The 24,523-nt window shown below is 38.2% G+C and overlaps 1 protein-coding gene across 3 annotated transcripts; it reads right to left on the minus strand.

Annotated features, from left to right (window-relative positions):
• Positions 1 to 32: 32 nt before the first annotated feature.
• radil (Ras association and DIL domains) lies at positions 33 to 23,447 on the minus strand. Of its 3 annotated transcripts, none has more exons than XM_082165351.1 (17): positions 22,808 to 23,447; positions 22,394 to 22,729; positions 19,706 to 20,277; positions 15,438 to 15,557; positions 14,438 to 14,718; positions 13,124 to 13,801; positions 11,959 to 11,996; positions 11,645 to 11,802; positions 9,815 to 9,930; positions 8,751 to 9,015; positions 7,306 to 7,478; positions 5,945 to 6,095; positions 5,669 to 5,859; positions 3,264 to 3,681; positions 2,227 to 2,279; positions 1,072 to 1,211; positions 33 to 937 (listed from the first exon to the last, which is right to left on the minus strand). In XM_082165351.1, exons 3-17 carry the CDS (start codon positions 20,238 to 20,240, stop codon positions 838 to 840), a joined length of 3,417 nt encoding a protein of 1,138 aa, XP_082021477.1. In that variant the 5' UTR covers positions 20,241 to 20,277; positions 22,394 to 22,729; positions 22,808 to 23,447; the 3' UTR covers positions 33 to 837. The 3 variants fall into 3 exon arrangements, with proteins under 3 accessions (XP_082021477.1, XP_082021476.1, XP_082021478.1); XM_082165350.1 differs by having other exon boundaries at positions 2,227 to 2,366; XM_082165352.1 differs by lacking the exon at positions 15,438 to 15,557 and having other exon boundaries at positions 2,227 to 2,366; positions 22,808 to 23,445.
• Between the last annotated feature and the right edge of the window lie 1,076 nt (positions 23,448 to 24,523).

The raw sequence follows: 24,523 nt of genomic DNA on the forward strand, positions 1-24,523 counted from the left end.
CGCTCAATTATATATGAATTCAATATATATGAATCATCTCTTTATGAACTTTTTGAAAGTGGTAGTTGCGTAGCTGTCAATGGAGGGACAGAAATTTCTCCGATTTAATTAAAAATATCTTCATTTGTGTTCTGAGGATGGGTGGATATTCATTTTTGGGTGAACTAATTGCCATTGTGAGTACTGCTAACATAGGAAACTGAGAATTTAAAGATACTTGGAACACAGAAAAAGTTGCACCATGAAATGAGGGTCTTGAGATTGATTTTGTTGAGTGCAATTGTTCAGAATATATAGATATGTTCAGTCAAATTATTGTTGTTTACCAACAACTTGAAAGACAGAACCTTTGTACCAGTAGAGATTTAATCAATCAGAACATTTTTAAATTTATGTTTCAAATCTTTTTATCAATCACGAAGGATCAGATATTTGTAAAAAGACTCAATTGTACCTTTTAGCAAGGCCATTGAAAGTATTTTTTTTATTATTATTGTTTTCTTGAGCAAATTAACCGTCTTAAAAAAACCTACCCATGTCTGCCATCATGTGAATATTATTTTCTTTGTACAGTATCAGCCAGATTATGTGCACAAAAACCTTCCCCTTCAATATTACTTGACAAAACCAGATTGGCTAAGAGGTAAAGACAGACAGAGGTGTCAAACTGTTGTTCTGAATGAGAAAGACTGCAGTATTGTACAGGGCTTATAGAGAGCTGTAGTCGCTGAGAGGTCCTATAGTGTGCTTGTTCTCCAGTCTCCAGTCTCGGAAAGGAGGACTCGCTGTCCTCCTCATATTTCGTTTAGGTAGAGGGTCACACTTGCAGCCTCTCTCTCAGCAGGAAGAGGCACTGATCTTCTCTGATACTTCAAGATCTGATTTGGCGACAAGAAACCGGAGCCGTCCTCCCCCCAGACGAATCAAATCCACAGCACTGTGAGAGACAGACATAGCGGAATTCAAATGTCAGGGTTAACAGACACATAATCATTGCAAAAGATCATGCCTGATGAAAATGTCATAGTATATTTGATCGCTATAGGTGTAGCCTATATGGAGCCCTATAACCTCTGATAGTCTGCTCCAATGAGACTGGTCCCATTCACTGCCAGGATTCTGTCACCAATGCAAAGTCGCCCATCTGCAGCAGCCGGTCCATCTGGAATCAGTGTCCTGATGTAGATTCCAGGAGAGTTCAGAGGGGTGTGCTGTATATACAGAGAGTGAGAAAACCGAGAACCGTTTTTTGCTTATTTTTTTTAACAGAAAGTATGGAATCAAAGAGAAATGATCGGTCCCATCAGGCTAGTTTTAATTAAAGCTTATGATTCGTCTTTTCACCACTTATAGCTTGCGGGCTAACGTATGATCCGCAACATAATCAAACATCTGTCAAAAAAATTGTACAATGGCTAGAATCTTATCACCAAAAAATGTCTTTTAGTTCGGCTGTTTTATAGTAATAATACTGAGGGATTAAAATACAAGTTCTGTTCCAAAACCTTAGCTGACCGCAATATATTCTGGGACTACAATGAAGGATGTATGCAATACTGCCTTATAATTGGGATCAATCAGGATTCCTGACACTTTCAAAGTGAAATGTCCAGTGTGTGGGCGTTAAAGGACGTTCAGTTTCATCCGAAACAGATGAACATGCACCAGCGATGTTTTATTACGTTTACATTACATTTGAAGAATGTTGGTAACCAAACGGTTTCTGGACCCAATTGCCTTCAGTAGTATTTTTGTTTTCATACTATGGAAGTCAATGGTATAAGGAAGCTTGTTTTTGCCACAGAATAAAACATTTTAAAGATAATTGCGACTTTTTATTTCACAATTGCGAGTTTACATCTATAAAGTCAGAAATGCGAGATATAAACTCAATTGCGTGTTATAAAGTCAGAATTGCTAGATATAAACTCGCAATTCTGAGATATAAACTCAAAGGTGAATTAGCAATTCAGCAATTCTGCAAAACTAGCAATTCTGACTTGTCTCGACCGGGCGAAAACAAGGATTTATTAATCTAAAATCTGCTCCTGTGGTGATAATTTGTGTGAAAAGGAAAATAAAAGTTGTGGCTGTTTTACATTTCAGCTGGAAACTGCAGTGAATTGAGCCTATGTTGCAACACGCAGGTTTTGGAACAGAAATATAGTGTTACGGTTATGGGCATAGAACATTGACCACCAGAGTTAAAAGTCTGCAGAGACTCACAAGTCCATCGATAAGTCCCATTCCCAGGCCGTACGGTCCTTTATCCAGGTCCACTACAAAGACGGAACAGATATCATCAGAGTTTGGGTCCAGATGGGAGACAGGGACAGGGAAAGGAAAACCACAACCACTCAAAGGGCCTGGAGTGGGGCAGGGACAAACAAACAAACACACACACACACACACAAGACTCAGTGCTCATTTGACACACACACATCTACACACACAGACTCCGAAGTCGGGCCAATAAACAAAATCAATGTTCACAACGGGCAAATGCGTCTGCTGCACATGCAAACTAAGTTATTAAATTATGCAAAGAGTAAACACACGCAATACTGACAGAACTATACACACAGAACTCTGTACATATGTTTATAAGAAATAAACACATGTATTCACACATAAACTCATTCAAGTGAAATTAAAAAGTGATGTACACAAATCAGACATGATTACATCATGTCTGTTGTCGAACAACCAAAACCAATGTGCAGTCACTAACAGGCTCATTCCTACTACACAGTACATTGTGTCCTCATTGTTTTCCAACTAGATAAAATATTTAAAACATGTATATCACATTTGTTTATTCTGATCACAATATCACAATTATATAAATATAGGAGTGATATTGATTATTATTGATTCAAACTAAACAAACTAAACAAAAATATTTCTAAGAAAACAGGTTTTGTCCAGTTTGAATCAAATATATATATATATATATTATTGATTCAAACTAAACAAAATCTGTTTTCTTAGAACTATTTTTGTAGAGAAAACAGTATATCACGCTAATGCCTGGTTAAAAGAATGCCTGGTAATTTAGAATGAAGGAATGATTGGATGAAGTTAGTATTAGTAATATATTTAATGAATTCTGTGGTGTTTTGTGGTATTAGTTGTTTTGTCGCTAAAACATTCCATTCAGTTGAATAGAAATAGAAAGTACTGCATAACAGGAATGACCCAAAAGACCAAATCTAGCAGAAAGAACACACACATCCACGACCCAAAAGGCGTTTTTGACTTGCCTTCAATGCCATTGCTGATGAAGCCATTGATTTTCTTGTGCTCTGGAGTAGAACGCATGCAACCATTGGACTTTGTGTGAGAGTGTGTATGTGTGTGCTCTTGTGAAGCATGCTCAGGGTAGTGGACTGAATTGGACTGTGTGTTGGAGTGTATATACGTGTGTTCCGGATAGAGGGGCGTATTAGGTGGAGTCAGTATACAGGAAGAGTCTGTCGCTTGGGTTTGGTTGGCGTAACGGATGCTGGTCCCGTTTCTGTGGTGAACGCTGTGCGGTGGCTTGTCTCGGGGTCGTTCCTCGGCTCCCGCTCCCTCTCCTCTCCCTCCGAGACCCGCGGAGGATCCCCGCACCTCCCCCTCTCCCTCCCCACGCATCGGAGGTGCTGCATGTGAATTGGAGTGAGGCTGAGGAGGCTCACGCTGGAGAACACAATTTTCAGCATTTATTAATATCAATATTTCAAGTTGACGACCCTTAGAAAACAACAATCTCAAGGTCAAACATGTCAGTTATTCCTTTAAAGTCACCATGGAATCAAAATTGACAAGACTTATTTTATTATGGAATATTGCAGTATTTATGATAAATAATTTATCTGTGCACATCATTTTTGTTTTTTATTAATGTGCCCTTTTAATCTTTATCAAAAAAACTCTTCTCTTCTCTGATGACCTGTCACTCTGACACTTGAGATCAACCAATAGCAAATCACAACCATCCAATCAATTAGCCATGGACAAAATCAAGTCCCACCCTAAATTTTTTCTTGATCGAGAAGCCATTTTACTCAGATATATGTCGCAATAGAGAAGAAACGACTATGACAACTTCTGTTTCATGCCGACTTGAATTAATTTACTTGCTAGTTGTTAACGTATTTATAGATGGAATGCTATAATGAGATGAAGAATATGATTTAAAAAATGTATATATTATGTTTTATTTTTACCTGAACAGTGCTTTGGAGAAAGGGACTTTATATTTGTATTATTTTCTACAACAATATTTCAAAGACACAGTGGTTTCATATTTTAACTATAGAGGGAGAATTATTGAATTGTTCTATTTCTATAGTCCTGTAGCTCAAGTGGTTAAAATGGCACTAGGCACTCAATACCATATAAATTAATAGAATGGCTGCCCTCTGCTGGAAACAAAAAAAAACTTTTTCAACTGGGAATGAACATTTTGGGTGATTTCAACTTGAATAAAGTCATAAAGCAATTAAACTGAAGGCAAAACAAACAAACAATAAAAATAAGCCTTGGATAATCCTTAAACAGTGTCGCAACACCAGAAAATCTGTTGTGTTTTTTTGTAGACTGACTCACACATGGTCCGTAATTTAGCCAGCAGCTCATAATTACACAGCTAATCTTATAATCAGATTAAAAACGAATCTCATGTCTAGAATTTAAATCTTAGTGTTGTAAGCTACAGTCTTTAAAGCTAGTTCACAAGTTGACATTTTAATAATGACTTTGATCGAATGAAGTTGAGAAAAAGCTGATATATACAGTATATATATATATATATATATATATATATATATATATAAAGGGTGTCACGATTCTCCAAATCCTCGATTCGATTACATTTTCGATTCTAAAGTCACGGTTCGATTCGATTCTCGATAAAAAAAAAAAAAAATGTTTGAAAGCACAAGCTATGCCATTTTTAGACTTTTATGCAATATAATAATATCTGACCTTTGTTCGCAATGTACCACACACTACATTGTCAAATTTAAAACGTTTATTAACAACATAACAATAACTTATATCTTCAGTCAATTGGAAACTTAAACAATATAACCTATTACCTATTATAGTCCCCGGGCTCCCTGGACTCCTCAGAGCAGTCACAGGCGAATAGCACGGCGTTTTAAATTGGGTTCCCACAGCGTTTGCAACGCAGTACGAGAGAACGAGTACTGCGTTGCCTTGCCGTGCTATTTCGCTCATATCAGGTACTTCGCTTCAGTCGATTTAAACCTAAAGTCCTTTGGCGAGTTCTCAAGTTCTCTCTGAATTTATACACTTCAGCCGCGTCCAAATTGGCGCGCTCAAGGGTGGCAGGGCGCCAAGCGCTCCTACTCGCCATAGGTTCGTGAAGTTGCCGCAGCACAGCCAATCAGCTCGCTCAGACGAGCTATGATGCTCTCGCTGTGCAGCTGCAATGCGTTTTAAAATAAAGGCTTCAATATTCTCGAGAAAAGGAGTTTTACCTATTACAGGCAAGCCGAGCTGACGTGACATATGGGGCGTGGCAGCATCGACGATTCCATTTTTTGATTCGATAATCGAGATTGAGCATTAATTTTGATCGATTTCGATTTAAAATCGAAATCGTGACACCCTTAATATATATATATATATATTAATTGTATTTTTAAATATATTTTACCTGGGCTTCCTGCCGGTCTGTACAGCCATTAGAAGGATGGGTCTTGGTGCGAAGACCCCAAACGAAGTGACGAACGTAAAGTAGCTGGCGGTATATACTGTCCTCCACACAATCACTCTCCAGGTCCACCTTAAATCCAGCACTCGGCAGCACAATAGGGGGGTGGTTCTCAAAACTCTCCAGTAGATCAACTATTGAAAAGACACACATTCACAATGTACACATACACAAAGTCTCTGGAAATCAGATCGAGAGTAGTCCCATTCATATACTTACCTGTTCTGTAGATATAGGCCTCATCTTCACTGCTGGGTTGCCAGATTGGTAGAGGACCGAGCTCAGCCATGAGCTGGTACTGTGTGAGGATTCTGTGTAGCTGGACAGGCTTCAGGGACGGGTGCTCGGCGCACAAAGCTTTCCAACTCATCTACAGACAAAAACACACAAAAGAGCAGTTAATGTCCTTAGCATGAGGATTAGTGTTGGTAATGCTACTTTGAAACTGTAGCTTGTCAAGCTACAGTCTACACTGCAAGCTACAACAAAATGTACTATTTATTAATTTATTAAATATTTTTTATTTATATCTCTTAATTGTATAACCAGATCAAAAAACAATATAATCAAAACATGATCCTGTAAATATATGACACAAAAAAGAAATCTATGCAACCAAATTCTAAATTCAAATAAATAAATAAGCAGGAACTTCTGCCTGGTACTTTTTTTTTTACATGAACACTGAAATTGACAGACTGAAAATGAAAAATATTTAAAAAGTCTATTTTAGTTAGTCTTTGAAGGCATTATAATAATTAACATGTGCAATAATACAGATCATTAAAATCACCAATTTTTTTTATGGATTTTGCAGTATTTATTATAAATGATTTATCTGTAAACTTCCTTTTTTTTTTTTATGTGCCTCTGTAATCCTTAATCAGAATAACTGACACCAGAGGTGTAAAGTCCAGGGGTCAAAAAGTAAAAGTCCGGCCATATGTTTATTCTCCCCAGGAACTCAGCCAGCTGATTTCACTAATTAGTTCTATCTCTTGGCTGAAAAACTGTGCTAATTAGCTGTGTTTGGTGATTGGTGATTACCAGGTGATTGGACCAAATACTGAGGAGGACTTTTACTTTCTGAACCTGGACTTTACACCTCTGACTGACACTCAACAAACCTAGCCAGTTCAGATATTTCATGTGTTCTAGCTCAAGCACACCTAGTGCAACTAATGAAGCCCTTGATAAGTTGAATCAGGTGTGCTTGAGACAACACCTGTTTAGCAGATTTGTGCTGTTGTGAGGGATTCTATTCAGGAGGTTGAATAATTTTGAGACTGCGTAAGTCGTTAAAAGTTGAATTATCAGTTCAATTTGGGGAAACCACTTGAAACATTTGTTGTGTTGAGTTATTTCAATTACTTTTGTTTGATTTGTTCATTGCAAAATTTTTCCAATAAACCTGATTTGCAATGGGGGTTGAATAATTTCAAATACAACTGTACATTATAATAGAGTAGAAAAGTCTCCCATTCCCCATTTTTTTTTGCCGACTCATGCGTTTCATGCCGACTTCAATAGGTACACAAAACCTGTGTAAACAACATCCCAACACACATTCGCTGCATTACCTGTGAGAGCTGTTGTGGTGTTGTGGCCAGGATGCTCACAGCACTACAGAACTTGGCAAAGAATTTCTGTGCAAGATGATTATGTCCCACCCCTTTAGCCCAGTCCAGTAGCATCTTCACACTAGCCTGGATCTGCAGGACCCGAGAACGCTGAAACCAGCCACGTGCAGGGCCTAAGAACATACAATCACAACAAACCCTTTTTCAGAATCATAATATAGCATATTGTAATACTTGTAATAAGACTATGATTAGTCCCTAATTAAAATGAAGAGTTTGCTGCAGTACTTCAAGTCAAAACCACTCTTCACACTTTGTGTGAGTCTATGTGCATGTTTGAGTGTAAGACCAGCTCTTATCCTCTGTCTGTTACATAAAGAGGATTATGGGTGTCTGAAGAAATAATCTTCACCTGACCATGAGTAATGCGCACATGTACACGCAGAAATTACATTTGTCTCGTGTCTAATTAAAAGAGCCCTTTAAAAAAGAAAACTGATGGTAGTTTTGCAACATGCAATACAAAACAAAATATTTTAAAAAGCAATTATGGTCATGATATATATATATATATGAACTCCCGTCCAAAAGTTTGGGGTCAGTAAGATTATTTTTTGTAAGAAATGTATACACTTACACAGCAAGGATGCATTAAATTGATCAAAAGTGACAGAAAATACATTTATACTGTTTTCCATTTCAAATAAATGCTGTTCTTTTGAATTTTCTATTCATCAAAGAATCCTGAAAAAAAGCATCAGTTTCCACAAAAATATTAAGCAGTTAAAAACTGTTTTTAACTTTGATAATAATAAGAAATGTTTCTTGAGCATCAAATCAGCATATTAGAATGATTTCTGAAGGATCATGTGACACTGAAGACTGGAGTACCGGTGATGATGCTGAAAATACAGCTTTGATCACAGGAATAAATTAAATTTTACAATATATTAAAATAGAAACAAGTTATTTTAAATTGTTATATTTTACTATATTCCTGTTTTACTGTTTGCCATGAAGAGCATAACATACTCAAAAAAACATTTCAAAATATAACCAACCCTAAACTTCTGAATGGTAATATACTTTCATAATAACAATTTCTGCATGAATATGCTACTTTTTTTAAGCTGTTTTGAAAATCTTCCCTAATACATAAATCAGTAATTGAATTACATTGAATAAACTTCAAATTAGGCAAGTTTTTCACTGAAAAATGACTTAAAAGCTATCTTACAGCTTCAGTGGACTTGGAATATTTTTTTAAATTTTTTTTCTTCTGCCTGCAATTGCTGACACGCTACCCGTGTCATGTTGTTGCCATAGCAGCAGTGGCTGCTTAATGAAAATATATCAGTGTGAGTGTGTGTGTGTGTGTGTGTGTGTGTGTGTGTGTGTGTGTGTGTGTGTGTGTGTGTGTGTGTGTGTGTGTGTGTGTGTCTCACCTTTATCGATGAGTTGATTGAAGAGTGAGACATTGGTGAAGAAGAAGAGGTAGGCGAACATTTGACTCTGAATCTCTGCATGAACCTGGTACTGCTGCAGCAGGTCTGATGTAGTCTGAAACACACTCACCACCCTGCGAACCGCCTCTGGCATCACACACACAGCACACACACACACTCCAACAGCCCGCCGGCACTGCTCTGATGAAGACTCTGTCCCAAACGGGTTACAGTCCAACAGGCCAGGCAACACAACGTACAAAGTCTGAAATGTAAACAACAGGCATTTGTTAAGACATGGATAACCAGACACCAACAAATATACATTAATTATAGGGCTATCAATTTAATAAATTAATTTAGTGGTATTATTTTAAAAGTGTCACTAATGAAGGACCGTTTCCTCTTTTGTGTTGCCATAAGTGTAGTCATTTTCCTGCGGCTCTAGGGTCATTACTCATAGTCACATGGCAATTACGGCTTAGCTGATTGGCTCAAAAATGCCAAATGAAGCACCTGAGATGTCGCAAAACTACATGACATCTTGTATGAAAAGAATCACTGACAAACTTGTCAATAAGTTGGGATAGGTACGAATGTTTTTACGTTTTTGAAAGAAATCTCTTATGCTAATCTTATGCTTACCAAGGCTGCATTTGTTTGATCAAAAACACTTTTTTTAATATATTTTAAAATGTAATTTATTCTTGTGATGCCAAAGCAGAATTTTCAGCATCATTACTCCAGTCTTTAGTGTCACATGATCCTTCAGAAATCGAATATGCTGATTAGCCGCTTTTTTTATTATCTATATTGAAAACTGTTGTGCTGCTTAATAGTTTTGTGGCAACTGTGATAATTTGTTTTGTTTGTTTTTTAGGATTCTGTAAAGAATAGAAAGTTCAAAAGAACAGCATTTATTTGAAATAGAAGGAGCTAGAGGAGAGGAAGACCTACAACACACACAAGAAGCCACACACTCACAATAAATAATTCATTCCCAGCAGCCCTGGTAACATCTTAGAAGGGTGGCGCCACACATATAACGTAATACTACCCTTTACCTTAGTGATGTAGTAGACACACTGCTGAAAGGTGTACATGATCACTTCCTCCAGTATGGTCATAGCCTCTTCATTTGCTGATATTGTTGCTGAGAGGAGAGATTCTTTAGATCCTGCTGCAATTAGAAACAGAAAAAAAAGGAAAATAAATACAATTAGACCAAATGCATTGCATTTAACATTTGATGTGTATTTTATAACCTCTAATCCTCCTGTCTAGTTAATCTTGTTTTTAATTTTGTCTATATTGGGCCCCATAGACCCAATCCATAATGGGCATTGCAGCTTTGCAAGTCTAGTCTAAAAACAATTGAGAAGGACTTTTCACACTGCATTTAACCCCCGGGTTACCGTCGTTTTAAACCCCGCTTTTAATGTCGGGTGGAGGAACGTTTCACACTTAGCACTGTGTGCTAACACACACTTACCACAACAATGTGGTGTTAAAATGTTATGACTAGATACTTTCCAACTGACAACCAATCACGTGCCTCATATTCACGTGCTTTGGACAGTCACGGAGATGTATAAACAGTCGTTTTAGCATTTGATGAGGAAAAATGTCAAATGCAGATGGAAAACGCGTCAGTTACAGTGAAGAATAGACCGTTTCATTCTTACCTTTATAGTCCGAAAAGTCAGGAAAACTTGATAATAGGCAATGCATGAGGACACGCAATGCTAGAGTTTTTAAATAAACAGGTCGCGCACTGCGCTTGTCCAATCAATGACACTGACACCGCAAATATGCAAATAAGAATGCTTTCCTGTAGCTCAAACAGTAGAGCATTGGTGCTTGCACCGCCAACAGCATGGGTTCGATTCCCAGGAAAAGCAAGAACTGATAAGAATGTTAATGTGTACCTTGAAATGCAATGTAAGTCAGAGCATCTGCCAAATGTGTAAATGTAAGAACATTCACCCAGGCTTTAGGAATGTACAGTGTGAAATGGCGGAATAGGCAGGTTAAATGATTTGTTCCAGAAACCTTTTTTGTTATGCTGGTTGAATGTCTCATCACATCCTGATAGCAATCACTAAGTTAAGTGGTATAAAGGTATTTATATGTATATCATCTATGGAAGGCGTAGGACCATAAAATGTTCATCCAATCATTGCATTCGGTCCAAATGCAATGATACGATGTCCTACCTGCCTGTCAACTTATGTATTTCCATACATCCGTGCACCTGCTCACGCAGACATCACACGTCATCAGAGTGTTTCATGCTATGCAGAGTTAGACAGACGTCAGTCACTGAGCACCGCAAACGAAACAGCAGCCACCTTTTACAGTTCCTCCTGATCCAAAACAACGAGCTTATGTTGCGTTCACGCCATAACTACTGTAATTAGGAATGGAAAAGGTTTCCATACCCGTGACATTATATTCGGAGTGGTTTGTGACGAATTTATTCGTTTCAATGGCAACACTTTCAATGCAGAAATTAAACTGCAGCAGTCAGGTGGTTCAGGTCAGAGTTCTTTAAGTTGTTTATGTTCATTATTAGTGTAATGTTATGTGCTTTGAGACATGAGGTAGTTTAACGCCGTCTCTCATGACGCTTTTGTTTGCTCCCTGCTGTACACGTTCATGTGTTTTGGAGGAGACGTGGCTTTGGAGACGCTCTGAAGGAAGGGTGGGATCTTATGCTTTCAAAAATAGCTCACTATTGCTAGCCTCTCCAAAAATTGCCTACCCTACCTTTAATTGTTAATCCTGGGTAAAGTATGAGCAATGTGAAATGTAAAACACAAGAAAACCCAGGATTCCGTTAACCCTGGGTTTAGAAACTATTTTAAGTGGAAAAAGCCAAGAGCGTTTCATACCTTTATCGTCCATGAGCTCAATGGTCTGCATGTATGCAGGGGACTTCTGCTGGATAAAATACAGTATTTCTATGGCATTGGACATCCAGAAGAAAATGAACTGGAGATCAGGTACTAGGTCTGAGATGCTGAGCAGAGACAGGGAGGCAGGATCTTGACTGTATAACCATACAAAAACACACACATTCAATGGTTTGACTGAGTAGCAATGCTTTCAGAATTGGTGATAGCCTATTCAGCGCCAAGTGACCTTAGAGTGTCACACATTCAAAGTGCACGCATGTGCGTATTATAAGGGGGAACAGGATACTCACTGCTGAGCTTGCTTCTGTGCCAACTCCTTTGTCTTCTCCTGCGAGACACAGACACGGGTGGCAATTAATGTCATCAAATTTTGAATAGCTGCATGTGGGAGGTATAATACATTGGAGTCATTTTTTTTTCAACCTTTCCTTTCTTGCTCTTTTCTTTGGCTGGTTAATATTGGGGCTGATGGTTGACCTTCTAAAATTGGATTTGAATAATGAATGAGTTCAAAGACGATCATTAAATGCATGGTTTCATTGGGGCAAGATTAAAGGGACATTCACAAATTTCTGTAGTGTTTAAATCAACAAAGGAAAATGCATTTGTCAACAAAGACAAAAGGCCATGTGAGGTGAATACAGTACTGACCCTCAGAGCAGAAAATCAATCAATGGGTCTTCTGGGACTGATCCTCTTCATGCAAATGCTATTGCTATGCATTTTGTATAAAAGAAACACGCTTGCACTTGGACATTGTGAACATGCCGAAAACTCTTTCATTTCTTATGTGCAAAATTGTAAAACAATTAATTTTTCCGATGGAGACAAGACTTGCCGTGCTTGCCATTCCATCATTTTCTTCTCCCATACTGAAACACAATCAGTCTCAGTGACAGTGGGAGGAACCCGAGGAATTGTGGGAAATGTAGTTTGATGGGTGACAGACAATTGAGTGGGCCAAGTATGCATGAGCCAGGGTATCTGCTGCATGAAATTAAAAGTTTTAAACATGACTTTTCTTAAAGGTAAAGTGTGTAATTCCCTAAAAGCTCAAATCAAATGTTTTAAATACTACAAGTGAATTTAGAAATCAAAACATTAAAATGTACAGTGAAAACATTACATTTAACATTATTATTCAATTAAATTATTTAATTATTAGAGTTTTTAAAGATTCATTTTAAGTGAGCATTAGATGATAGCAAAGGTAATCTAAATGTAAAAATAGAGGAAATATGCATGCACAATTAAATATGCAATATAGGCCGATAAATATCCAATACTGACAGATATTGATTAATTAAATATCCAATATGGCACCAATATATTGCACATCCCAACTTTGTAGGAAATTAAATATGCAATCTCAAATTGAGATAGAAGTATTTGAACATGGAAAAAATAGCATATTTCAGCTTTAAACACATCTAAAATGTTGATTTGAGTACTAACCCATGCGATGGTTTGAATCCTCTTGGAAATTTTCAGCAATAGTTTACCAAAGCTGCCAGGTGGAAATGTATTAGCTGAGTGCTTGATGCATAGACAAAGCAAATATGCTGGTGTCAGCTTGTGGTCATCCCCGCTCGGCTCAATAAGTGTCAGCACCCGGTTCACCAGCGCATCCTCGTGAGCCCGCTCAAATTCCAACGCAAGCTTTCTCTTCTGTGCACCTCGCGCTGGAGCCTTAGAGCTGCGCCGAGATGCCACTGGTTCATGTAATACGGCCCCACACATACGACATGCCTCTCCTTTCTCAGGCACACCCCCCGACTCGCTATCACAAAGTCGTGCCAGCGCCCGAAGTCGAGTGAGAGTTTGGGCAGGAAGTGGTTTCGCACTCAGTGGGTCTTTGTACAGGAATATGTAATGAGCACCAAAGGACAGCAAATCCCCATGACGTAGCGGAGTGGGCCGCTCAATACGCATGAAGTTAACCAGAACATTGCCATGGGCGACAGGTTCTAGAAGTAACCGCTGGTCCGAGGAAGAACGCCGTTGCACAGCACGACGTATTCGGCAGTGAAGTGGAAGCACATCCGGAGACGACAGGCAGATATTTGGCCGTGCTGATGCTGTTTCCTGACCAACTGTGTGTTGCTCTCGATTCAACAGGTAAACCAGGCAATCCTGACAAACAAAAGCAAATCAAACAATAAACACAACTCCAGACAGGAGTAATAAAACAATTCCTTTAAGAAAGTTTTTTTGATTGAATTATTTATTATTATATAATGTTTTCACTTATGTTTTCATGGTTTTCATTTCATTATTTCATTCATTATTCCATGTTATATGTACCATTGAAAAGTTTGGTCAAGATTTATTTTTATTTTTGATGTGTCCTCTGCTCATCAAGGCTGCAGGTATTTGATAAAAAAATACAGTAAAAATTGTTACAAGAATAACTGTTTTCTAACTGAATATAATGTCAAATGCAATTTATTTATGTAATGGCAAAATTAAAATGTCAGCATCATTCCTTCAGTCTTCAGTGTCACATGATCCATTCTAATATGCTAATTTGGTGCACAAGAAACATTTCTTATTATCATCAATGTTGAAAACAGTTGAGCTGCTTGATATTTTTTTCCTGATGAATAGAACATTTATAGAAATCTTTTGCAATGTTATAAATGTATTTACTGTCACTTTTGATCTGTTTAATGCATCCTTGCTGACTAGAAGAATTCATTTCTTAAAAAAAAATTACTGACCCCAAACTTTTGAATAGTATATACATTTTACATAGGTAATTTTGCTTACCTGTTGGTTGTACCCTTGAAGGAGCAGCAAATGTGGTGATTGGTAGAGAGAGTGTTTAACTCCGCCACCATCTCGTTCTTTGCGGATCTCAGTGTCTCGTGCAGAGCGTGTTCTGATTGGCCCTGGGAGGGTGGAGTAGTACCGTTTAGGTTCCTCACCAGGCAGTCCCACCAAGTTAAGGCTGGTTTCACTGAGGCTGCGGCAAAATGAGGAGCCGTGCTGGAGTGTCATTGTTCCTTTAGCACGGTTTCTTTGCAGCTTCCTTGCTTGAGCATTGATATCTGCCGTAGAGAGAAAACCACTTAGGTAATTGTCATACATTGTCCTTAGCCACAAAACTAAACTTATGTGGTTTAAATGAACAGATTGGTTTAGCAAAATAAATGGACTCAAAATTGCTTAAAAAAATTAAAATAAAATCATATAACTGGAAATTTCATAAAAGACGTTTAACCTTAATTTGTGCTGTCAGAGGGTTGCAGTGATCTTAAATCATGATACAGCCAAAATGAAAACACACAAGTAGACTTTATTCCAGGCATTAAAAGACAACAGTGGATATGGAGGTGAAATGCAAAGCATAACAAAGAGTCTATTTCGGTTTTATGCCATGCTTAGTAACCTCAATTTAAGTTCAAACAAAGCAACTTAAGTTATAATGATTCATTTTAAGGTACTTTGGTGGGTTTTTTTTGTTGTTGTTTTTTTCAAGCTCAACTGCCCGCATCCCCATTCACTGTATGGAAAAGAACAGAGCAAACATATTGCAAAAACTTCTTAATTTGTGTTTCAAGGAAGAAAATAACAAAGTTTAGAGGCATGATAAAATAAAGGTAATATTCTTGTGGGATGAGGGATAAATGGGGTAGTACATGGGCATAGGAAGTCAACACTTGACGGGTGCATGGAGGAATACAGTAAATTATGGGTCTGCAAAATAATGGTACTGTATATGGAGGTGGGGCTGGTGGTTGACACCATACCTGAGGACAGTCCCCACCTTTTACAATAGTTGTACAGGGCTGTATCAAACGCCAGCCCCGGGGGGAGCTCCGATGGCATCTACCATGCCCGCTTCTACTCAAGGTTGAAGATAGCACAGGGGAGTTTGTGTGGGTCCCTGGGCATGGGTAAACACCACAACAAATATAAATCACCAACAAAACCATGAAAATACACACACAATTATATTTATTCACTCACTCAAGTAAGCTGCTCAAGCAAATCAATATGTTTTTTGGGGGGGGATATTACCTTTCATGTAGTGTGTAATATAGATGTTTGTGAATGTAAAAAGTCTGCAAAGTTTCATAGATCAAAGTGCACGATTCTGAACTGCCTGAAACAATTTGTCAGTAATTCCAGTCTTTCTTCCTGCGCAAACCTCTGAGGGTTTGTAACAAAATTGCATGGTCTTCATTGGTCTATCCACTTCATTCCATTGGCTACCAGCGAACAACATAGACTTTGACCCACCCTCAAATACAGTAGTTGTAGCTGAGGCCTGGAAGAGTTTGGTTAGTGTTGTCGACATCCAAAGCCTCATCCTTTGGGCTCGAATTGACACGGTAAAACCGACGCCATCATTACTGTTTATATCACTGTGTATCAAGAGCTGAGGAAGCCTCCAAAATTCAGATATGGTAATGGCTATTTCATTTCTGACACAAGCTGTAAGCAGCAGACCAATCACAACAGACTGGGAAATCTGACCAAACAGAGCAGAGTAGGCTCTCAGAAAGGAGGACTTCAGGGAGACTGAATCCTCTATCGAACTGTTCCACAGACTGCAAAAAAAAAAAAAAAAAAAAAAAAAAGAAGGTAATTCTGCAATGTATATTATAAGAAAATTAAAGTGTTTTTGACTTTGGATGCATGTAAACCTATTGTAGGAGACTTCCAAAACAAAATTAGCAACCTTTAAAATAACATAAAAGGGACACTTTAACTAGCATTTCATGTGGTTTTGGTTGTATAATATATTCTAAAATGATTTTTACAGGTTATTCAAGAAACTGCTAATATAGGATTGAACTGGGAGGGAGTTAAATTTAAATGCAGTTCTACAATATTCTGACACTGTGCTCATGCAGACATAACTGCCAATTCCAAACCTGTCATAAAACGTGCATGTGTTGGTAAATACCTAGACACTATCCATGAAGCCCCCCAAGTAGCATCTGTCACTGAGTCATATGTGTGTGTGCAGATGGTGGTGTTGACTTGCAAATGTAATCCCCCAACCCTTCTTCACCTTTACTCATCCATGACCTTCCTAAACCCTTGATCTATGTATATGCCTCCATCTTCTTAAACACCACTGCCCTTTTGATTGACTGTGAAAAGCACTAGACGCATGCATTTTTGAGAACAGTCCCAATGTGAGCGTGTCTTCTAATGAAGACACAGCAGGATGCCAAGCCAAGTTTAAGAAGACCACTTTGAACAAGCTTAAGGACTAAGATCCTCTGATAAGCCTGCAACATTTTCATTAATTAAAATGCAATCACAAGAACTACAACAATTGTGCATATACAATTATGCACTTAATAGCACTGTAGCAAGCTCACAGAAAAAATTCTCAAGATTCCATAATGCATTACTTGAGAATATGATTTTTCCAATTAGGCAGATTAACTGGAGCTTCTAGTTGCACAATCCAGACTACTGTAGTTTTAAAGCTAAGTGGGTGTAGAGTTTAGCAGTAAAGCTACACATATAAGCACGTCTATTTAGCAATCTATATTTGTATTTAAATATAATTATAAATAGTACTAAATAATATGTTTTGCATTTTAGAATAAAAAAGCTTTTTTTCAATTGAGAACATCCCTAAAGGAAGGTTTTGTCAGATTAACGCACTTCTGGGGATAATTTTTTCCCCAAATACATCTACACTTAGAATCCAATACACGCATACATTCTTTCTATCCCACCAGGAAGAAAAGCAGTTCAACCTGAGGATAAATTATCCTGAGTAATGTGCCTACTGTGCTGATATTGATTTAACTTCCACCTTGTGTTTTGACTCAATGGCCACCTTGTTGAATTTGTAATTTAGTACAACAGCATTCAGGCACAAATAGAAAGAGAGAGACAGTGAGGGAAAGATGTTATGACTAGTCTGCAATAAAATGGCACAAATAAAATAGTGAAACTGAGACCTCAATTCAACTACTGGAGGCCGGCCATACATCGGCAGATCCAGTCATGCATTTATCTCTGGCACTTGCTCTGACATCTGCGTGTCGGCATTAGCAAACCTGATCAGCCCTGAATGACAAAGAACAATGATGATCTAGTGCCAGTTATCACAACATCTATACCACAGTGTTAATAGGAGTGATACGTTCTGCACAACTTTTATCTTCAGATGGCACTTAAAAGGAGTGATGTGATAACTGATTTTAAGCTTCTGTTTCGCAAATGTGGGCAAACAAATGTTTAAAAACATGAAAATTCATAAACAAGAAAGGCAATATTTCATTTTTGTTTTAATCTTAACAATTACTACGTTCAAAATCGCATACTGTATAGTAGGTACTACAACTGGTTTGAAACTAGTGCACTATATAATGTGAATGTGTGTAGTATGAATGAAATTCGAACGTACTACATTCACCATGTTGTCACTGTCATGTGACCTACGGCAGCAGTTGCGTCGCTCCACTGCCGTTCACAGATCCTCTCCTGAGGCCTCTTGGGATAAAGTGTCCATTGGATGCACACTACCAAATCTCTCTGGATAGTTGTCATTGGAGTACCTTTCCCCTACTGTTTTATGAATACTAAATTGCCCCTCATACTTGAAAATAATGGGTGCTTCTCAATACTCAAATTGATGCTTCCTCGTTTCTTCGCTCCTACGTCCTCAAGCCCATGACCCAGAAACCAATCGAACTCAGCCAACTTAGAGGACATCTCAATTCTTTAATTGCACCGCGAGGAGGCGAGGAACGAGGAGCAAGGAAGCTTCCTGAGGAGTCATGCGCGAGGATACACAGGTTAAGAAATGAGAAGCACCTAATGACTGGAGCGATGCTCAAAGTCGGAAATCCATTCAACCTCGATCTCAGAGAGAAGTGTCAATTGACGTCATTTCAAAGATGGTGGCGACTGAAGGGCATCGTACAAAATTAAATTTGTAACGTAATATATTACGATACCTTACTTTGATTTTTAAAACGAATGCATGCATTTTGTGTTCACGACTTTTGTCTTTGCCAAAGTTAACATTATAACACTAAATATGATGGTGCCATCTTGTGGTGTAGGAGATCAAATTTCAAATTTCCCACTTCCAACATTTTCTGGAATCGGCCAAACATATCCAACAATACTCAACAATTGAGCGGTCAAACCTGTTTGGAAGCTAACAGTTAGCTTAAGACTGATCTGATCACGACAGTCATGCTAATGCTGCATTCCAGCTTGGAACTATCAAATCTTGTTCTTGAAAATAATGACTGAAACAATCTTTGAAATCAGACATCTGATCAGCTCAATGCTAAAAAAAATATTTTAAATTATATAATTATAATGTATTATATTACAATTATTTGTTGTTAAAATTGTTTTATTGTTTAATTAAAATATTATAGTTACAATTTTGTTTTACTTTTATTTATTTATTTTTTTGTAAAACATCTATGAACATATTCCATATAACATAAAATTATCAAATAGTGAAATGTATTTGTCATTGTCCAGTAATTGTAAAATAAAAAATTTCATTCAGATGCCTGGAAAAGGCAAATACTGAAATAAGGTAAACACTGGGAATAGTTTACTTCAAAATGAAAATTCTGTCATCATTTACTCACCCTCAAGTTGTTTCAACCCTGTATGAATTTCTTACTTCTGCTTAACACAAAAGAAGATATTTTGAAGAATGTCAGTAAACAGACAGTTTATGTACCCCATTGACTTCCATAGTAGGAAAAAATAAATACTATGGAAGTCAATGGGGTCGATCAACTGTTTGGTCAACGACATTCTTCAAAATATCTTCTTTTGTGTTCAGCAGAAGTAAGAAATTCATACAGGTTTGAAACAACTTGAGGGTGAGTAAATAATGACAGAATTTTCATTTTGAAGTGAACTATTCTTTTAACAGAAGGAATAATGTGCTTTCATGCCTTTTTTTTTCTTCTTTTTTCTGTTGTACAGGATTTTCCTGTTTAAATAATATGATTAGGAAATTAGGAAATAAAATCACGTGACAAGAACATCCTCTCCTGTTTCTCAATGAATGCATTTGTGCATTACCTGCAGTGACTGTATCCTTCTCTTTTGCTGCCAGTTCATCAACCTCGGCTCTTCTCCTGAGCTCAAAGCGCCGAGAGTAACCCTCCTTTGGCTTCCAGAGGTCCTGCAAGAGAAGGGGCTTTTCGTTGTTCCCTAGCGCCCGAAGACACTCAGTCCGCCACCGTCGGTCTGGGCCCTCAAACCGTCCAATCACATCACACAACACATAGCTACAGACCGAGGCCTTGTTTAGAGAATAGCGATCAAGCGCCTCTTTGATCAACTCTTGGGCGCTGGAACGAGGTGTGGCAAGGACGCTTTTGTAGTTAGCGCCAGCACTGATTTCATCACCAAATATCTTCAGCACACCTGGTGCAGATGATTGGGTGGAAAGCTCAGCTGGATCATCCCGTACCTGCTCAGGTAGGTCGGTCACAGAGCGACGATCCCGGTAACTCAGTGTCCGGTAAAGAACCTGCGTAAAAGTGCGACTCTGTCGCTTCAGGCGGTTCTTGGATGGCAGAGACATGCTGGCAGATGAGGAACCGTAGAACATGGTGCCGGAAAGTGCATTGGTTAAAAAAAACCTAGAACTGAGAAAACAGCAAATTGTAACAAATGGCAACAGTGCTACTATTCACAACCTTACATGTGTATATACAAATATATATACACAGACCCTTTCCAAAAAATTAGAATATCATGGAAAAGTTTATTTATTTCCATAATTCCATTCAAAACGTTAAACTTCCATAGATTATAGATTCAGGGCCCACACCTTAAACGAGTTCAAGTATTTAGTTGTTTATTTGTACATAATTTGGGCTTCCAGCTCATAAAACCCACGAAAAAAGGATTTCAAAAAATTAGAATATTACATGAAATCACACAGTAATTACACAGTGATACCATGGTCACTGAACCAGGTTTTGGTTCTTTTGGCAGTGTGGGCAGGTGCAAATCCTGCTGGAAAATGAAGGAAACATGAAGTGCTCTGAAAATGTCCTGGTGGACGGCGGCGTTGACTTTGGATTTAATAAAGCACAGTGGACCAAAGTCCTCTTTTCTGATGAGAGCAAATTTTGCATCTCATTTGGAAACCAAGGTCCCAGAGTCTGGAGGAAGAATGGAGAGGCACACAATCCAAGATGCTTGAAGTCCAGTGTGAAGTTTCCGCAGTCTGTGTTGGTTTGGGGAGCCATGTCATCGGCTGGTGTTGGTCCACTGTGCTGTCCACTCAACGCAGCCGTCTACCAGGACATTTCAGAGCACTTCATGCTTCCTTCAGCAGACAAGCTTTATGGAGATGCTGACTTCATTTACCAGCAGGATTTGCACCTGCCCACACTGCCAAAAGAACCAAAACCTGGTTCAATGACCATGATATCACTGTGTAATTACTGTGTGTGTGATTTCATGTAATATTCGAATTTTTTTGAAATCCTTTTTTCGAGGGTTTTATGAGCTGGAAACCCAAAATAAACAACTAAATACTTGAAATTGTTTAAGTTGTGGGCCCTGAATCTATAATCTATGGAAGTTTAACATTTTGAATGGAATTATGGAAATAAATAAACTTTTCCATGATATTAAATTTATTTGGAAAGGGTCTGTATATATATATATATATATATATATACACATATATATATATATATATATATATATATATATATATATATATATATATATATATATATATATATATATATAAATTCAACTCAACAATATAATATTGATTGTAATTAGAGGCACATGGAAATACAACTGGAGATACAGATGAGTTTAATATCAGAGAGAGAGACAGACAGAAATAGACAGGATGGGCAAGGCTGCATTTTTGTGTAAAGCAAACAGGGATGTTGCCAAGCGTAATGGAAACTATGAGAATAGTTCTGGACAGCTATGTTACAATAATTTACAATATTCAATAACCCACTAAAGTCAATAGCATTTACATTACATGATTATGGATGGATGGATGGATGGATAGATAGATAGATAGATAGATAGATAGATAGATAGATAGATAGATAGATAGGCTAGATAGATAGATAGATAGATAGATAGATAGATAGATAGATAGATAGATAGATAGATAGATAGATAGATAGATAGACTGCAGAGATGAGTGTCTCCAATGCTGCAGACATGAGAAACACCTTCTAACAGTGTGTGTGTGCGTGTGTGTGTGAGAGAGAGAGAGAGAGAGAGAGAGAGAGAGAGAGAGAGAGAGAGAGAGAGAGAGAGAGAGAGAGAGAGAGAGAGAGAGAGAGAGACTGCATCAGCTAAAATCCCCACTACTCGGCAGTCTAACGGAGACCATCTGCTCGTGCGTGAAAATACTTCACCGTGCTCGTGAAGCCTATTCACAAACTGCATGCAGTTGACATGCTGCGTCTTATTGAAATAATCTAGAGGTCTACAGGTAGGCCTACGTACATCTAAAGTGTTCGTGTGTTAAATTTTTGCATCCTATGCGCACAATTATTTAAACAAAACGTGATATGATTCTTAAAGGTACAAGGAGGGCATTAAAAGAGACTGAATAATTTAACCTTCATAGACATTTTACACTATACTGTAATGTAACTGCGCGTGCATAAGATCAGCACTTTTTAACTGGCGTATCGCCTACAATAAATAAAGTTTATTTTCGGTTCTTAAAAAGGAAAAACATCAAACACAAGGTAGCAAAATAGTTCTTACCTGTCAAGCACGTTTTATTCCCCGTGTGCTGAAGAGACGCTCATTTGAAGGCATTAATTTTAAAGAAGCGCGTCGGGCTACTGCGGGTCTCCACTAGCAACGGCGCGAGCCAACAAAGGCACCTGCTCGCGAGTCCTAATCCGCTTGTGCGTCTTAACGGGTCTCCGCCAGCCAGTCTCAGTCAGAGCTCTGATCCCTCACAAGCCGCTCGCCTGACTCCTGTTATTGACATTTGCCTGTATTTCTTCTTGTTCATATGTTAAATTAGCTCTACGGGCCGGTGGGATACAGTTTTAGGTCCGCCCAGTCACTGTCATGGAATGCGACAACGTCTACCTGTACAGTAATAGTGAGGTGTCAAACATAGATATCAATGTAGAGAAATCTAATGTTGGTATGTTCGGAATGCCTTACCTGCTGGTTTTATTTTTCGGCGCTGCTCCTGGGTAGCCGTCGGAGATGTTTATTCCTTTCCTCTTCTTTTATTTGCCCGTCTCCACTGACTACACTATAGTCTGCTTGCTTCGGTGTCTGCATTCCCTCAGCCGACTGCAGCCGGAAACAGCCGAACCGAGAAATTGAAGCTCTCTCGTATTGTTACGCTTGGACGTTTAGGCAGGGAGGTCTATGCCATGTGCCATAGGCTATGTAACGTTAATATTTCGCGAATGAAAACGAGGCTGTATGAGATAGACATACAGTCTGTTGAATGGGTCGTAATTCAACTTTATTGTCGAATTGAAATTTAGACACGCGATAGCCACGAATTGACTGTGCATCTATCCGTCAGCCTCGTTTTCATTCGCGCGAATTGAAAATGGCTTCTTATCCTGAATAAAGCCCCCTCCAAGTGTATTTTTTTCTAAAAATGTGTTTTCATTTGTAAAACAAATTAATGTCCCAGTTGAGTTGATGAACTACCCTACTAGCACCTTTCTGAACTTGGGGTCCTCGAGAATAGAATAACACTTATTTTCTTTCTTTATTAAATGTACAGTTGTAGTTCACTTCAAAACTGTGCATGCAAATTATAATAATGCTGAAATAAAAGTCCACTAGTCTAGACAATAATTTAAAGAGGCTGCACTTTGGTTTCTTACACTTTTTTAAAAAGTGCAGTGTAATAAGGTCAAGTTAAAAGTTTTAACTTATAGTATTGAGTAACATACTAAAGTAACATACTAAAGCACATGTACCATGATTAATGTTGTTATTTATAACAAAAAAGCGCACTTAAGTTAAACTAATTGCATGTAATATAGGCTACATATACAAATTGCAAATAACATGAAATTAAATGTCAGTATCAGTTAAAGTGTACTTAATAATTTGTTACATTTATATAACACTTCTCCTCGACCATGTACCACCAATGTGCAGCATCCATCTGGAAGATGCGCCAGAACTCCCTCCACACACCATCTTATTGGTGGGGAGGAGACTGAGTGATGAAGTCAATCAGTATGCGGATGATTAGGAGGCCAATGGGCAATTTGCTCAGGAAGCCGGGGTTACACCCCTACTTCTTTTCAAAGGACATCCTGGGATTTTTAATGACCACAGAGTCAGGACCTTGGCTTAACGTCTCATCCGAAGGATGGGGCTTTTTGACAGTATTGTGTCCCCATTATTGTATACTGGACCCACTCAGACCACAGGGAGAGCGCCCCCTACTGGCCTCACTGACACCTCTTCCAGCAGTTTTCCCAGGAGGTCTCCGTCTCCCATCCAGGTACTGACCAGGCTCAACCCTGCGTGCTTAGCTTCAGTGGGCAACCAGTCTTGTGAAATAGAAGTTATCACCCTGTAGCCAGAGGGGGACTTTATAAATCATCTAAAAATGCACACCAGTTGATGAAACTTCATTGCAATAATTATTTGAATATACTTTTTTTTGTGTCCCTGTGTGCATATGAATAGCCTAGTTCAGCTCCAGTGAGCTATATTCAGATGGCTATGATCCCAATTTTTTCTACACACTGATTCAGAAAAAAATAAGGCAAGAACACCCATGTGAAAGAACACTCATTCAGAACATTCATATGAATGAACTATAGCCTAGGCCTTCTAACTATAGCAATACAATGCATTTTAACATCATGTTGAATGTTAGATCTGTACCCTCTTTCT

The sequence above is a fragment of the Leuciscus leuciscus genome (assembly GCF_965113295.1).
Source record: "Leuciscus leuciscus genome assembly, chromosome: 3".
Classification (NCBI taxonomy): Eukaryota; Metazoa; Chordata; class Actinopteri; order Cypriniformes; family Leuciscidae; genus Leuciscus; species Leuciscus leuciscus.

What these genes read in the sequence shown, in the direction of transcription:
- radil (XM_082165350.1), bottom strand. Translation starts at nt 20,240, where the DNA reads ATGTTCTACGGTTCCTCATCTGCCAGCATGTCTCTGCCATCCAAGAAC. An exon ending in CTGTACAACTATTGTAAAAG is followed by an intron (nt 14,719 to 15,437) that starts GTGGGGACTGTC and finishes TCTCTACGGCAG; the next exon opens with ATATCAATGCTCAAGCAAGG. An exon ending in CACCACAACAGCTCTCACAG is followed by an intron (nt 6,096 to 7,305) that starts GTAATGCAGCGA and finishes TTTTGTCTGTAG; the next exon opens with ATGAGTTGGAAAGCTTTGTG.